Source organism: Oncorhynchus kisutch, linkage group LG13 (genome assembly GCF_002021735.2).
Source record: "Oncorhynchus kisutch isolate 150728-3 linkage group LG13, Okis_V2, whole genome shotgun sequence".
Taxonomy (NCBI): domain Eukaryota; kingdom Metazoa; phylum Chordata; class Actinopteri; order Salmoniformes; family Salmonidae; genus Oncorhynchus; species Oncorhynchus kisutch.
Window position 1 is genome coordinate 74,774,041 of NC_034186.2, and position 17,134 is coordinate 74,791,174.

At 43.6% G+C, this 17,134-nt stretch overlaps 1 protein-coding gene across 1 annotated transcript; it reads left to right on the top strand.

Annotated features, from left to right (window-relative positions):
• Positions 1-192: 192 nt before the first annotated feature.
• LOC109883762 (NADH dehydrogenase [ubiquinone] flavoprotein 1, mitochondrial) lies at positions 193-7,549 on the top strand. Its single transcript, XM_031787354.1, has 11 exons — positions 193-383; positions 631-742; positions 877-959; positions 1,210-1,380; positions 3,792-3,975; positions 4,827-5,016; positions 5,298-5,510; positions 5,674-5,840; positions 5,929-6,010; positions 6,205-6,350; positions 7,184-7,549. The coding sequence occupies exons 1-11, from the start codon at positions 373-375 to the stop codon at positions 7,277-7,279; spliced, it is 1,455 nt and encodes a 484-aa protein (XP_031643214.1). The 5' UTR covers positions 193-372; the 3' UTR covers positions 7,280-7,549.
• The last annotated feature ends 9,585 nt before the right edge of the window (positions 7,550-17,134 follow it).

The window sequence follows — 17,134 nt, forward strand, 5'->3', positions numbered from 1 at the left end:
AGTATTAAATTATAGTAGATTGTTATTCACAACAGTGTATTCACTGAGTAGGCCTAACTTCTCAGCTGCAGTCTTTCACACACTGTACCCAGATTTACTTCTGCCAATGATGCAGGGAGGAATGTCAACCAGCCTCGACACCGGTGGCTTTGGGTTGTCGCAGGCAGACGGAACGTCACAATCCAATTAGCAGCACTAGATGAGTTCGCTAACCCAACTAGCTAGCCTGGCCAACAACCGACTGCACTGCTAACTAAACTGAACGTGTGAGTGTTGTGTCATTTTTGAGACAGCAGTGAACAAGTCAAGGAGTGAAGCAACAACCCAAAAAGGGAAACCTTTCAGGTTATCAACAACATTATTGGTCATCTGATGGCAGGAAGGTGAATGGAGATTAGTTAGCAAGAACATTCTTAGCAGCACAAAATAGCAGCTAAATCAGCTCATCAAGGCTAATTTATCTGCAAGTGCGCTTTTAATTTTTTGGGGGCCAAATGTATATATAATAAGATGCCATATGCTGCTTAAGATATCTTAACTTTATTCAAGTATAGACTGTTAAATGAGAACTAGGGTAATAACTCTGTAGCTGACTAGCTAGTTTGCTCCAAACAAAGTTCTCTGTTCCAGGATGCTGACGCTACGTCGGATGCTAGCGAGCACAGGTGCGCACTCGGCCGCGGCGCAGCAGTGCGTCTCGCCTCATCTGGCCCAGCGCTACAGCACCGCAGCAAAGCAACAGGTAGCCTTCTATCACCTAGTGTAGTTTAAAACAATTTCTGTTTTCGAGACTAGGCTACAGCTGCCTAGGTCTCCATCTAGCCTATTATAGTTACATAAAGTATTATATGTCTGTGTGTTTATCTGGGTTGCTAGGAGAATCCAAAGAAGACTACATTTGGGCCCTTGAGTGATCAAGACCGAATTTTCACAAACTTGTATGGCCGTCATGACTGGAGGTAGTAACATACCAAACTTAACATCACTGTGCACAGACACACTCTAGATACCATCAAATCTATGCACATACAGTACTCTTCTCTTCTTCACCATCCTTAAAGTGTCCTTAAAGTGTCTACTTGTCCCCTTCCCTCAACCTACCCGAGAATACATGATATGTGAAAACAATACATACATCAGGTACATAGGAATTATTAGGTGATATTGGTCTATTTAAAACGCAATCTATATTTCCCATCGTGTCCCCAGTCTGAAGGGTGCTCTGTGTCGGGGTGACTGGTATAAGACTAAAGAGATCCTCCTGAAGGGGACAGACTGGATCCTGAATGAGGTCAAGGTGTCTGGTCTGAGAGGGAGAGGAGGAGCTGGCTTCCCTACCGGCATGAAGTGGGGCTTCATGAACAAACCCAGCGACGGCAGGTAAGAAAGAGAGAGATTGTGTGTGTACAGTGGGGCAAAAAAAGTATTTAGTCAGCCACCAATTGTGCAAGTTCTCCCACTCAAAAAGATGAGAGAGGCCTGTAATTTTCATCATAGGTACACTTCAACTATGACAGACAAAATGAGGAAAAAACATCCAGAAAATCACATCAGGATTTTTAATGAATTCATTTGCAAATGATGGTGGAAAATAAGTATTTAGTCAATAACAAAAGTTTATCTCAATACTTTGTTATATACCCTTTGTTGGCAATGACAGAAGTCAAACGTTTTCTATAAGTCTTCCCAAGGTTTTCACACACTGTTGCTGGTATTTTGGCCCAATCCTCCATGCAGATCTCCTCTAGAGCAGTGATGTTTTGGGGCTGTTGCTGGTCAACATGGACTTTCAACTCCCTCCAAAGATTTTCTATGGGGTTGAGATCTGGAGACTGGCTAGGCCACTCCAGGACCTTGAAATGCTTCTTACGAAGCCACTCCTTCGTTGCCCGGGTGGTGTGTTTGGGATCATTGTCATGCTGAAAGACCCAGCCACGTTTCATCTTCAATGCCCTTGCTGATAGGAGGTTTTCACTCAAAATCTCACGATACATGGCCCCATTCATTCTTTCCTTTACACGGATCAGTCGTCCTGGTCCCTTTGCAGAAAAACAGCCCCAAAGCATGATGTTTCCACCCCCATGCTTCACAGTAGGTATGGTGTTCTTTGGATGCAACTCAGCATTCTTTGTCCTCCAAACACAACGAGTTGAGTTTTTACCAAAAAAGTAATATTTTGGTTTCATCTGACATTCTCCCAATCTTTACTGGATCATCCAAATGCTCTCTAGCAAACTTCAGACAGGCCTGGGCATGTACTGGCTTAAGCAGGGGGACACATCTGGCACTGCAGGATTTGAGTCCCTGGCGGCGTAGTGTGTTACTGATGGTAGGCTTTGTTACTTTGGTCCCAGCTCTCTGCAGGTCATTCACTAGGTCCCCCCGTGTGGTTCTGGGATTTTTGCTCACCGTTCTTGTGATCATTTTGACCCCACGGGGTGAGATCTTGCGTGAAGTCCCAAATCGAGGGAGATTATCAGTGGTTTTGTATGTCTTCCATTTCCTAATAATTGTTCCCACAGTTGATTTCTTCAAACCAAGCTGCTTACCTATTGCAGATTCAGTCTTCCCAGCCTGGTACAGGTCTACAATTTTGTTTCTGGTGTCCTTTGACAGCTCTTTGGTCTTGGCCATAGTGGAGTTTGGAGTGTGACTGTTTGAGGTTGTGGACAGGTGTCTTTTATACTGATAACAAGTTCAAACAGGTGCCATTAATACAGGTATCGAGCGGAGGACAGAGGAGCCTCTTTAAGAAGAAGTTACAGGTCTGTGAGAGCCAGAAATCTTGCTTGTTTGTAGGTGACCAAATACTTATTTTCCACCATAATTTGCCAATAAATTCATAAAAAATCCTACAATGTGATTTTCTGGATTTTTTTTTCTTCTCATTTTGTCTGTCATAGTTGAAGTGTACTTATGATGAAAATTACAGGCCTCTCTCATCTTTTTAAGTGGGAGAACTTGCACAATTGGTGGCTGACTAAATACTTTTTTGCCCCACTAGGTGTGTAGGTGTAGTTTATGCTTTCAGTACTAGATTAATTCAATGATCCTTTTATTGTGTGGACAACATGTCAATTCATGCTGCAAGAGCTCTTATAGGTTGGAGGATATCCTCCGGAAGTTGTCATAATTACTGTGTAAGTCTATGGAAAGGGGTGAGAACCACGAGCCTCCTATGTTTTATATTGAAGTCAATGTTTATTTTTTTATTTTATTTTACCTTTATTTAACCAGGTAGGCAAGTTGAGAACAAGTTCTCATTTACAATTGCGACCTGGCCAAGATAAAGCAAAGCAGTTCGACAGATAAAACGACACAGAGTTACACATGGAGTAAAAACAAACATACAGTCAATAATGCAGTATAAACAAGTCTATATACAATGTGAGCAAATGAGGTGAGAAGGGAGGTAAAGGCAAAAAAAGGCCATGATGGCAAAGTAAATACAGTATAGCAAGTAAAATACTGGAATGGTAGTTTTGCAATGGAAGAATGTGCAAAGTAGAAATAAAAAAATAATGTGCCCAGAGGATGACGGAAACTAGCTGTCCTCCAGGTATGCCTTTGGCTCTACTCTACAGAGTGCTGTTGAGGCTACAGTAGACCTTCATTGCAAAACATTGTGTTTTAATCAATTATTTGGTGAGGTGAATATATTTAGTATAGTTGTATCTAAAAAGGACAACTTTTTAAATGTCTTAACTATTTAAATGTTTCTGAAATTCACTCTCCTTCCTCTCCTGAGGAGCCTCCACTGGTGTGTAACATACAGTGTCTGTGTATCTCAGACCTAAGTACCTGGTAGTGAATGCAGATGAAGGAGAGCCAGGGACGTGTAAGGACAGAGAGATCATGCGTCACGACCCTCACAAGCTGGTAGAGGGCTGCCTGGTGGCTGGGAGGGCCATGGGAGCCCACGCCGCTTACATCTACATCAGAGGAGAGTTCTACAACGAGTCCTCCAATACACAGGTCAGTTCTACAACGAGTTCTCCAATACACAGGTCAGAGTTCTACAACGAGTCCTCCAATACACAGGTCAGTTCTACAACGAGTTCTCCAATACACAGGTCAGAGCTCTACAACGAGTCCTCCAATACACAGGTCAGAGTTCTACAACGAGTCCTCCAATACACAGGTCAGTTCTACAACGAGTTCTCCAATACACAGGTCAGAGCTCTACAACAAGTTCTCCAATACACAGGTCAGTTCTACAACGAGTCCTCCAATACACAGGTCAGTTCTACAACGAGTCCTCCAATACACAGGTCAGTTCTACAACGAGTCCTCCAATACACAGGTCAGTTCTACAACGAGTCCTCCAATACACAGGTCAGAGCTCTACAACTAGTTCTCCAATACACAGGTCAGTTCTACAACGAGTCCTCCAATTCACAGGTCAGTTCTACAACGAGTCCTCCAATACACAGGTCAGTTCTACAACGAGTCCTCCAATACACAGGTCAGTTCTACAACGAGTCCTCCAATACACAGGTCAGAGTTCTACAACGAGTCCTCCAATACACAGGTCAGAGTTCTACAACGAGTCCTCCAATACACAGGTGAGTGTTCTACAACGAGTCCTCCAAAACACAGGTCAGTGTTCTACAACGAGTCCTCTAATACACAGGTCAGTGTTCTACAACGAGTCCTCCAATACACAGGTCAGTTCTACAACGAGTCCTCCAATACACAGGTCAGAGTTCTACAACGAGTCCTCCAATACACAGGTCAGACTACCTGCTTAGGCTGGCTGGAGTCCTGTCCTCTCCTGTCTCCTCAACAAACGAGCACACACACTTACAGTATGTCCTGTCCACCAGGTGGCGATAAACGAGGCGTATGCAGCAGGGTTGATAGGCAAGAACGCGTGTGGCTCTGGGTACGACTTTGATGTGTTTGTGATGCGGGGGGCAGGAGCCTACATCTGTGGGGAGGAGACGGCCCTCATCGAGTCCCTGGAGGGCAAGCAGGGGAAACCCAGACTCAAACCACCCTTCCCCGCTGACATAGGTGAGGAAATTACCTACCACCTTTGGATTTACCTAAATCTCGCCAAAAAATAAACTATCAAAATAATAATAATATGGTCAACCAAAACCCTAACAGAAAAACCACACAAAATGTGCTTTACATGTTGTCACGTTATCACATTAACTTGGTTCATGTGGTTTTTCCGTAAGGGAAGTGTACATTGCATTTCTGACAGTTCAGTTGTTTTCTGTATACTGTGAAAATAAATGCTCTTCTTATTGACTTTCTCTCAATGTACCACCTTGTCTTTGGGTCTCCAGGGGTGTTCGGATGCCCAACAACAGTTGCTAATGTGGAGACTGTTGCCGTGGCGCCTGCTATCTGTCGTCGAGGTGGAGCATGGTTTGCAGGCTTCGGGAGAGAGAGGAATGCTGGGACAAAGCTATTCAACATCTCTGGTCACGTAAACACTCCGTGCACAGTAGAGGAAGAGATGTCCATTCCTCTCCGAGAACTCATAGACAGACACGCAGGTGTGTGTGTTCGTGCAAGTATTAGTGTGACATGTTTTCTAGTACTGTCTGTATTTGTGTTACTGTGTGTGTATCCAAGAGTGGGTTTGTGTATGAGTGTGTATATTATTGGTGCTGCTGATATTTGTGCGCCTGACCCTCCTCTCGTCTCTGATTGGTGCAGGAGGTGTGAGGGGCGGCTGGGACAACCTACTGGGAGTGATCCCTGGAGGCTCCTCCACACCCATTATCCCTCGCTCTGTGTGTGATGATGTCATGATGGATTTTGATGACCTCGTCCGCGCAGAGTCCGCTCTGGGCACCGCCGCCGTCATCGTCATGGACAAATCTGTAAGAACACACTCTATTTACTTTATATTGATGAACATTATATTTAAGACAAATCAAACTAAACAAATAGTTGCATCTATTCCTCCAGACTGATGTAATCAGAGCCATCGCCCGTCTGGTTGAGTTCTATAAACATGAGAGCTGTGGCCAGTGCACCCCCTGCAGGGAAGGTAAGGAACTACACACTCAGTCTTGATAATTGAATGTCCACAGGTTTTGCTCCTACATAGCTTATTGCTCCAACATAAAACCACATCCCACTTCTGATAATCTGATATCTGAGTGCCACAAAAATGACTGGGTGGGTTGATCTCATCTCTCTCTCTCTCTCCCTATTTCGTTCTACCCCCCCCCCCCCCACCAGGAGTGGACTGGATGGATAAGATGATGTGGCGGTTTGTGCGTGGCGACGCGGCCAACTCTGAGATTGATATGATCTGGGAGCTGAGTAAACAGATCGAGGGCCATACCATCTGTGCCCTGGGGGACGGAGCTGCATGGCCTGTACAGGTGAGACTACTGGGGGACGGGGCTGCATGGCCTGTACAGGTGAGAATACTGGGGGACGGGGCTGCATGGCCTGTACAGGTGAGACTACTGGGGGACGGGGCTGCATGGCCTGTACAGGTGAGACTACTGGGGGACGGGGCTGCATGGCCTGTACAGGTGAGACTACTGGGGGACGGGGCTGCATGGCCTGTACAGGTGAGACTACTGGGGGACGGGGCTGCATGGCCTGTACAGGTGAGACTACTGGGGGATGGAGCTGCATGGCCTGTACAGGTGAGACTACTGGGGGACGGAGCTGCATGGCCTGTACAGGTGAGACTACTGGGGGACGGAGCTGCATGGCCTGTACAGGTGAGACTACTGGGGGACGGTGCTGCATGGCCTGTACAGGTGAGACTACTGGGGGACGGGGCTGAATGGCCTGTACAGGTGAGACTACTGGGGGACGGGGCTGCATGGCCTGTACAGGTGAGACTACTGGGGGACGGTGCTGCATGGCCTGTACAGGTGAGACTACTGGGGGACGGGGCTGAATGGCCTGTACAGGTGAGACTACTGGGGGACGGGGCTGCATGGCCTGTACAGGTGAGACTACTGGGGGACGGGGCTGCATGGCCTGTACAGGTGAGACTACTGGGGGACGGGGCTGCATGGCCTGTGACTACTTGTGTCAGAGGTTAGATAGAAACAAGTGAGACTACTGGGGTCAGGTTAGTTAGGAACAGGTGAGTCTGCTGGGGTCAGAGGTTAGACAGGTGAGACTATTGGAGTTGGAGAAACTGTTGAAGTAACACCCTGACCTCCGTCACTCCACCCTTCTCTTCCTTGTTTAGGGTCTGGTTCGCCACTTCCGTCCGGTCATGGAGAGCCGCATCTCGGAGTACCACAAGAAGAACCCTGCCAGGGAGGCTGACATTGAGATGATCTGAGACAGATATCAGACTGAGACTAAACTCCCTGCTCCTAACATGCTGATCTTATCACTCCTCACTTCAAATCATTTCCATTGCTCAATGACTGCTTCTGTTTTATTGGGTATTTACTGTATGTTAATGAACCTAGCACCTATTCAATACCGACCCACTTTGTTTGTTTTCATGCATGGTTGTTATTGTGTTCATTCATTTCATGTATGTACTTCAGATGACCTCTGAATATACAAGGAAAGTGCACACACTAATAAAGATCAATCTGGTCTTGATTTTGTTGTTTTCTGTAGCCTACTCAATACTTTTATCATCTACAAACATCAAAAGAAGAGAAGAGGGGAGTCACTTTACATCATGTTTAATGACAGGTGAGAGGAACATTTGGGTGGATGCCTGTAGCTACCCAATGTGGACATGTGAGTTAATGCATGTACAGGTGTGTAAACAGTACCTGTAACTGGGCTGTATTTGTGGTGACATTAGTGCAGTCCAGAGTTATTTCACGATCAGAAAAAGATCCCATCCTTCTTTCTAAACCAGCATGGAATGTCACTTTTGGTTTGTCTGAACACAGGAGTGCTGTAATAATGTAATATGCTATATAATATCAAATGTATTTATATAGCCCTTCTTACATCAGCTGATATCTCAAAGTGCTGTACAGAAACCTAGTCTAAAATCCCAACCAGCAAGCAATGCAGGTGTAGAAGCACGGTGGCTAGGAAAAACTCCCTAAACCTAGGAAGAAACCTAGAGAGGAACCAGGTTAGGAGGGGTGGCCAGTCCTCTTCTGGCTGTGCCGGATGGAGATTATAACAGAACATGGCCAAGATGTTCAAATGTTCATAAATGACCAGCATGGTCAAATAATAATAATCGCAGTAGTTGTCGAGGGTGAAACAAGTCAGCACCTCAGGAGTAAATGTCAGTTGGCCTTTCATAGCCGATCACTGAGAGTATCTATCTTATATATATATATATATATATATATATATATATATATATATATATGTATATATATATCTTCTATTCAGCTCCTTCAATTGGCTGTCACTCTGTCCTCTAAAGACAAAATCATGTGAAAATACTTTCTGATCCATACTGAATAAAAAACAAAATGTTGTAATCAGTGGGATCAATTGAACAGCCTCCATTACCTGCATTATCTGTCAGATCCTCCACCTCTGTCTCACTGGCTGTCACTCTGGCCCCCATGGCTGACAGTTCTGCTGCTTGGACTAGAATTACAGGAAATATATATACAGTGTTCAATCTGAATAATGACAACACAATTCTGTAGATATTTTCCGGCATGGTCTCAGAGCACTTCGTATTATTCTGTACGTATATTCGAAACCCTCCATTTAGAATTATATGTTAAATTCCGTATGTTATGTGTTAATCCATCATCCATTTCATATGTTATGAATTCATACAATATGTTCCGAATTGCAATTCCTACAATTTGTCACAAATTTGCAAAACATACAAAATTGTAAAACTTATGAAATGTTACTAATTCCAATTTGTTGTTGCTAACGTTAGCTAGGTGAGTAGGTGGCTAAAGCTAACATTAGCTAGCACTAGGGGTTAGGTTAAAGGGTTAGGAGAAGGATTAGCTAAAAATATTAAGTTTAGGATTGGGGGAAGGTTTGGCTAACATGGTAAGTAGTTGCAAAGTAGCTACAAAGTTGCTAAAATGCTAAAGTTGTCCGTGATGGGATTCAAACCGAAACCTTTCAGTTGTTAGACATTTTAGTTATACATAAACCTACCCATTCACCCCAACCAACCACCCTCCTTTAATCTTTGCCTTAAATCACCTTCTAGCTTATGTAACCATACCAAACGTAACATATACTAATTTGAGTGTCCCAGATGTACATTTACTGTGTTGCATCTACTGTCATGGCCAAAAGTTTTGAGAAGGACACAAATATTAATTTTCACAAAGTCTGCTGCCTCAGTTTGTATGATGGCAATTTGCATATACTCCAGAATGTTATGAAGAGTGATCAGATGAATTGCAATTAATTGCAAAGTCCCTCTTTGCCATGCAAATGAACTCCCCCAAAAACATTTCCGCTGTATTTCAGCCCTGCCACAAAAGGACCAGCTGACATCATGTCAGTGATTCTCTCGTTAACACAGGTGTGAGTGTTGACGAGGACAAGGCTGGAGATCACTCTGTCATGCTGATTGAATTCGAATAACAGACTGGAAGCTTCAAAAGGAGGGTGGTGCTTGGAATTATTGTTCTTCCTCTGTCAACCATGTTACCTGCAAGGAAACACATGCCGTCATCATTGCTTTGCACAAAAAGGGCTTCACAGGCAAGGATATTGCTGCCAGTAAGATTGCACCTAAATCAACCATTTATCGGATCATCAAGAACTTCAAGGAGAGTGGTTCAATTGTTGTGAAGAAGGCTTCAGGGCGCCCAAGAAAGTCCAGCAAGCGCCAGGACCCACTCCTAAAGTTAATTCAGCTGCGGGATCGGGGCACCACCAGTACAGAGCTTGCTCAGGAATGGCAGCAGGCAGGTGTGAGTGCATCTGCACGCACAGTGAGGCGAAGACTTTTGGAGGATGGCCTGGTGTCAAGAAGGGCAGCAAAGAAACCACTTCTCTCCAAGAAAAACATCAGGGAGAGACTGATATTCTGCAAAAGGTACAGGGATTGGACTGCTGAGGACTGGGGTAAAGTCATTTTCTCTGATGAATCCCCTTTCTGATTGTTTGGGGCATCTGGAAAAAAGCTTGTCCGGAGAAGACAAGGTGAGCGCTACCATCAGTCATGTGTCATGCCAACAGTAAAGCATCCTGAGACCATTCATATGTGGGGTTGCTTCTCAGCCAAGGGAGTGGGCTCACTCACAATTTTGTCTAAGAACACAGCCATGAATAAAGAATGGTACCAACACATCCTCCGAGAACAACTTCTCCCAACCATCCAGGAACAGTTTGGTGACGAACAATGCCTTTTCCAGCATGATGGAGCACCTTGCCACAAGGCAAAAATGATAACTAAGTGGCTCGGGGAACAAAACATCGATATTTTGGGTCCATGGCCAGGAAACTTCCCAGACCTTAATCCCATTGAGAACTTGTGGTCAATCCTCAAGAGCGGATGGACAAATAACAACCCACAAATTCTGACAAACTCCAAGCATTGATTATGCAAGAATGAGCTGCAATCAGTGTGGCCCAGAAGTTAATTGACAGCATGCCAGGGCGAATTGCAGGGGTCTTGAAAAAGAAGGGTCAACACTGAAAATAAATAAAATAATTTCATGTAATTGTCAATAAAAGCCTTTGACACTTATGAAATGCTTGTAATTATACTTCAGTAATCCATAGTAACTTCTGACAAAAATATCTATGGCCTGTACAGGAAATTGTGGAAATTAATATTTGTGTCATTCTCAAAACTTTTGGCCACGACTGTAGTCTATGAGACCAGTTTGATATTTTCTCTATATCTCTATATTACCTTCATTCTCTGTCTTCAGCTTCTCCACCTGGCTGTCACTCTGTCCTCCATTCCTAGAATATGATGTAAAAAGATACAAATAAACTGTTGATGAAAAAACACCACTTAGTTATTTGTTAATTACAATAATCAAATGACATAAGTTACAGATGTCTCAGGTTACCTGCATTTTCTCTCTCCAGTTCCTCCACCTTGTTTTTGTGGAAGTGCAGTTCAGTCTTAGTGACTCATCTCCACTCTCTGGTTCACCACCTTTCTGCAGCTCCTCCATCTCTCCTTTCAGCTCCTTCACCTCTTCTTTCAGCTCCTCCACCTCTCCTTTCAGCTCCTCCACCTCTCCTTTCAGCTCCTCCACCTCTCCTTTCAGCTCCTCCACCTCTCTTTTCAGCTCCTCCACCTCTCCTTTCAGCTCCTCCACCTCTCCTTTCAGCTTCTGCACCTCTCCTTTCAGCTCCTCTACCTCTCCTTTCAGCTCCATCTCTCCTTTCAGCTCCTCCACCTCTCCTTTCAGCTCCTTCACCTCTCCTTTCAGCTCCTTCACCTCTCCTTTCAGTTCCTCCCTCTCTCATTTCAGTTCATCCACCTCTTCTTTCAGTTCCTCCACCTCTCCTTTCAGTTCCTCCACCTCTCCTTTCAGTTCCTCCACCTCTCCTTTCAGCTCCTTCACCTCTCCTTTCAGCTCCTCCGCCTCTCCTTTCAGCTCCTCCACCTCTCCTTTCAGCTCCTTCAGCTCCTCCACCTCTCCTTTCAGCTCCTTTACCTCTCCTTTCAGCTCCTTCACCTCTCCTTTCAGTTCCTCCCTCTCTCATTTCAGTTCATCCACCTCTTCTTTCAGTTCCTCCACCTCTCCTTTCAGTTCCTCCCTCTTCTTTCAGTTCCTCCACCTCTCCTTTCAGTTTCTCCACCTCTTCTTTCAGTTCCTCCACCTCTCCTTTCAGCTCCTTCACCTCTCCTTTCATCTCCTTCAGCTCCTCCGCCTCTCCTTTCAGCTCCTCCACCTCTCCTTTCAGCTCCTTCAGCTCCTCCATCTCTCCTTTCAGCTCCTTCAGCTCCTCCACCTCTCCTTTCAGCTCCTCCACCTCTCCTTTCAGCTCCTTCACCTCTCCTTTCAGCTCCTTCACCTGGCTCTCACTGGTACTGAGTCTGGCCTCCAAACCTGCAATAACATGAAGAGAGGCTTTTTAATCCCTACTGAATTAAACATGTGCAATCCACTGCAAACATACACTGAAATTCAAATGAATATCACCTGTTTTCTCACTCTTCAGCCCCTCCACCTCTCTCTCACTAGCTGTCACTCTGGTTCCCATGGTTGACAGTTCTGCTGCTTGGACCGGAATTCTAAGAAAAATGTGTAGAGATTTTGATGGGATACAAATCTATTTATATTAACTAGATCCTTTTCAGTACTGCAAATAATGCATTACCTGTATTTTCACTCTCCAGTGATCCTCCACCTGGCTCTCATTAGCTGTCACTCTGGCCGCCATGTGGTAAATCAGCTTTTATTGTTTAAAGAAATTATGCAAGAGATTGGTGTGTTTTTTCACTCTCTTATCAGGGCATGGGTGTTCAATGACAGACATGTAATTGTTTAAAATCTATCACTTGAGGATTTCATTTGAGAGAGGCAAATAATTGTTTTTTTTGCTAAATGCTATACAGTACTGTATATCCACCTCATTCTCATATAAATAAGTAGTACTGGTTTTACCTAGTCAAATGTAGCAAATACATATATATTTGTATTTATTTATTTCACCTTTATTTAACCAGGTAGGCTAATTCTCATTTACAGCTGTGACCTGGCCAAGATAAAGCACAGCAGTTCAACACATACAACAACACAGAGTTACACATGGAATTAACAAACATACAGTCAATAATACAGTAGAAAAAGAAAAATCTATATACAGCATGTGCAAATGAGGTAGGATAAGAGGGGTAAGGCAATAAATAGGCCATGGTGGCGAAGTAATTACAATATAGCAATTAGACACTGGAATGGTAGATGTGCAGAAGATGAATGTGCAAGTAGACATACTGGGGTGCAAAGGAGCAAGATAAATAAATACAGTATGGGGATGAGGTAGTTGCATGGGCTGTTTACAGATGGTCTATGTTCAGGTGCAGTGATCTGTGAGGTGCTCTGACAGCTGGTGCTTAAGCTAGTGAGGAAGATATGGGTCTCCAGCTTCAGTGATTTTTGCAGTTCGTTCCAGTCATTGGCATCAGAGAACTGGAAGGAAAGGCGGCCAAAACAGGAATTGGCTTTGGGGGTGACCAGTGAGATATACCTGCTGGAGCGTGTGCTACGGGTGGGTGTTGCTATGGTGACCAGTGAGCTGAGATAAGGAGAGGCTTTACCTAGCAGAGACTTGTAGACTTTATGAAGAAATGTAAAAAGCATACATTTGTGACATCAATATTAACAATTTTTTTAATGATTCAATACAAGAGAGAGAGTATGGGAGACAGTTGCTGTCAAAAAGTGATGTATGTGTTTTTCTGGTTGACCTCTGGATGTTTTCAGGATATTTACTGTGTCATTAGGTAACCTTACCCCAGGTGGTAAGGGTAGGTAACAACACATCGCCACGCTGATCCTTAACACAGGGGCCTCTCAATGGTGCGTGCTCAGTCCCCTCCTGTACACCCTGTTCACTCATGACTGCACGGCCAGGCACGACTCCAACACCATCATTAAATTTGACGATGACACAACAGTGGTAGGCCTGATCACCAAAAACAATGAGACAGCCTATCGGGAGGAGGTCAGAGAGCTGGCCGTGTGGTGCCAGGACAACAACCTCTCCCTCAACGTGATCAAGACAAAGGAGATGATTGTGGACTACAGGAAAAAGAGGACCGAGTGTAACAGTATAACTTTAGACTGTCCCTCGCCCATACCCGGGCGCGAACCAGGGACCCTCTGCACACATCAACAACAGCCACCGACGAAGCATCATTACCCATCGCTCCACAAAAGCCACGGCCCTTGCAGAGCAAGGGGAACCACTACTTCAAGGTCTCAGAGCAAGTGACGTCACCGATTGAAACGCTATTTAGCGCGCACCACCGCTAACTAGCTAGCTATTTCACATCCGTTACACGAGCACACCCCCATTCTCATCGACGGTGCTGGAGTTGAGAGCCTCAGGTTCCTTGGTGTCCACATCACCAACAAACTAACATGGTCCAAGCACACCATGACAGACGTGACCTGTTCCCCCCCAGGAGACTGAAAAGATTTGGCATGGTTCCTCAGATCCTCAAAAGGTTCTACAGCTGCACCATCGAGAGCATCACTGCCTGGTATGGCAACTATTCGGCCTCCGACCGCGAGGCACTACAGAGGGTAGTGCGAACGGCCCAGTACATCACTGGGGCCAAGCTTCCTGCCATCCAGGACCTCTATACCAGGGGGTGTCAGAGGAAGGGCCTGAAAACTGTCAAAGACTCCAGCCACTCTAATCATAGACTGTTCTCTCTGCTACCACACGGCAAGCGGTACCGGAGCACCAAGTCTAGGTCCAAAAGGCTTCTAAACAGCTTCTACCCCCAAGCCATAAGAGTCCTGAACATGTAGTCAAATGGCTACCCAGACTATTCACATTGCCCCCCACTCCCCTCTCCACACCACTGCTACTCTCTGTTGTCATCTATGCATACTCACTTTAATTAACTCTCCCTACATTTACATACTACCTCAACTAACCAGTGCCCCCCCGCACACTCACTCTGTACCGGCACCCCCTGTATGTATTGTTTTTTTACTGCTCCGCTTTAATTACTTGTTACTTTTATCTCTTATTCTCATTCATATTTTTTTTAACTGCACTGTCGGTTAGGGGCTTGTAAGTAAGCAATTTCACTGTAAGGTCTACACATGTTGTATTCGGGGCATTTGACTAATACAACTTGATTTGATAGAGCAAATGTTTTTTAGAAGTGATTTTAGATGTGTTTGAAGTTTGTACTTGTTGACCTCTTTAAACCAGTACTACTTAATTATTTGAGAGTCAGGCACATATACATTAAGAGTTTGAACTTGTTGAACTTTAAAAATGTGTTTGAAGTTAAATATGTTTTGAAGTGAAAAGTAATTTCCGGGGTGGACTTTGTTTGTTTGAACTTTTGAACAGTTCAAACACTTGTGAACCCTTGTAGAATGAACAGGGAAAATGTATTTCCGGGTAGGTGCCCGAGTATAAATAAGTCTTATGCTTGTCCTGTGAACACTACGAGTGAGAATAAACCTCAAGAGAGTTTAACCACAGAACACTCTAAAGAGAACATGTTTCCTAGCAGGGCTGGGCGGAATATACCGTATGTTATGATATACCGGTATTAATGCAGGGACCGGTTTGGGTTTTTACTTTACCTTCTATAGCGGTATTTGAATGTTTGGTTTGTTAAATATGATACGCCATGTGTAATGTCAATGTATATAGTTTACTTCGCTACTTGAGTCATCACTCTCCGCTTTCTCTCTGTGCCACTTTCCACACAGATTTAGCCACGCCCCCTGTCACTCAAGGAGCGCATTTGACGTTCTTCAACCTCGAGACACTTGCATTGTCAGTGCAGCACTTGCAACAATGTTGATGACAACAATGCTGTTTTGCTTTGCTTTTTGATATAAATCCACTAGAAATCTATAATGACACTATTAGTTGGTGTTTCTTACATCAGAAAACAACAAGTTTGTATTTTCTTAGCAAGTTACCCTAAATCTTGTGAAACGCTAATTGTTAGCCGATAATGCTAATAGCTAGCTAGCAAATAAATGTACTGAGTAAGAGAACGTAGGTAGCTAATACAGCCTGATAATACCAGTGATGGTGTAGACCTAAATCAGCATTTTTTGTGTAACAGTATCTTCTAAATCAAAGAGGAATTGTGCAAAGAAAAAATATGTTAGCTACATGAAGTAGCTAAAAGAAAACATGCAATGTGGCCAAAGTTTATATGGGTCCCCTAGGAAACACGTATCAGCACTTTAGTTCTTACCCTGGCACAATAACTCCTCCCTGGCATTTTAATTCGTTTTCATCTCAAACAACACTGTATTTAAAGTGCCCAGTATTATATTCTAACTATAGAATTAGAATAGTCATTTTATTTCCATGATTCCAACAGTTTTGCTCTAATTCGCACGTCAAATCGCAATTGCCACAATAAAAAGTCCTAGATTATTTGCCCATATCGTGCAGCCCTAGGTGGCAGTGTGGAAATGATCTCAATTGAGCAGTGATGTAAAGTACTTAAGTCGTTTTTTTTTTTGTATCTATACTTTAATTTTTCTATTTTTATTTTTGACAACTTTTACTTTTACTTCACTACATTCCTAAAGAAAATACTACTCTTTACTCCATACATTTTCCCTGACACCTAAAAGTACTCGTTACATTTTGAACTCGTTACATTTGTGTGCCCCTGGCTATCCATAAATAAATAAAAAACAAGAAAATGGTGCCATCTAGTTTGCTTAATATAAGGAATTCGAAATTATTTATACTTTTACTTTTGATACTTAAGTACATTTGATCAATTACATGTACTTTTGATACTTAAGTATATTTCAAACCAAATACTTTTAGACTTTCCCTTGAGTGATATTCTATTAACTTGTATCTTTACTTTGACTCAAGTATGACAACTGGGAACTTTTTCCACCACTGCAATTGAGTGCAGGAAATGCAGAAATGATAAAAGAGCTCAAATTTGTTTTGGTTAAAGTTGAATTGAACAGTATAAAACAATCAGAATGGAGAAAAACTCATTTATATCACTTAGAATATAAGTGTCAAATACCATCATACTGTCCAATTTAAAAAAATATTGTGATATAATATTTTGGCCATACTATGTGTAGAGCGTTGGACTAGTAACCAGAAGGTTCAAATCCCCGAGCTGACAAGGTACATATCTGTCATTCTGCCCCTGAACAGGCAGTTGACCCACTGTTCCTAAGCCGTCATTGAAAATAAGAATTTGTTCTTAATAACTGACTTGCCTAGTTAAATGAAGGTAAAATATATATTGTGTCCATGTCTGGGTCACATGCCATTCTTCATGATGCGTGATTTTTTTAATGGTGTGATAGATATGAGTGACAGGGTTACATTTTCCAACCGGATGATCCAACAGTGAAGATTTTCACACACAGCTGCCTAAGCACCCCTTTTCTGCCCCAAGACTGGAGTTTTTCTCTTGCGTTTCGCATGGGAGTGGCTTAAGATAAGACTTGCTCTATGTCAGATAGAAGGGGCGCTGAGTGGAACCTCCCTGCCTGTGTACACGTTGTTGAATTGTATTGTATTGTTGTATGTTTTAATTCTGTAATGTATGGATTGTTGC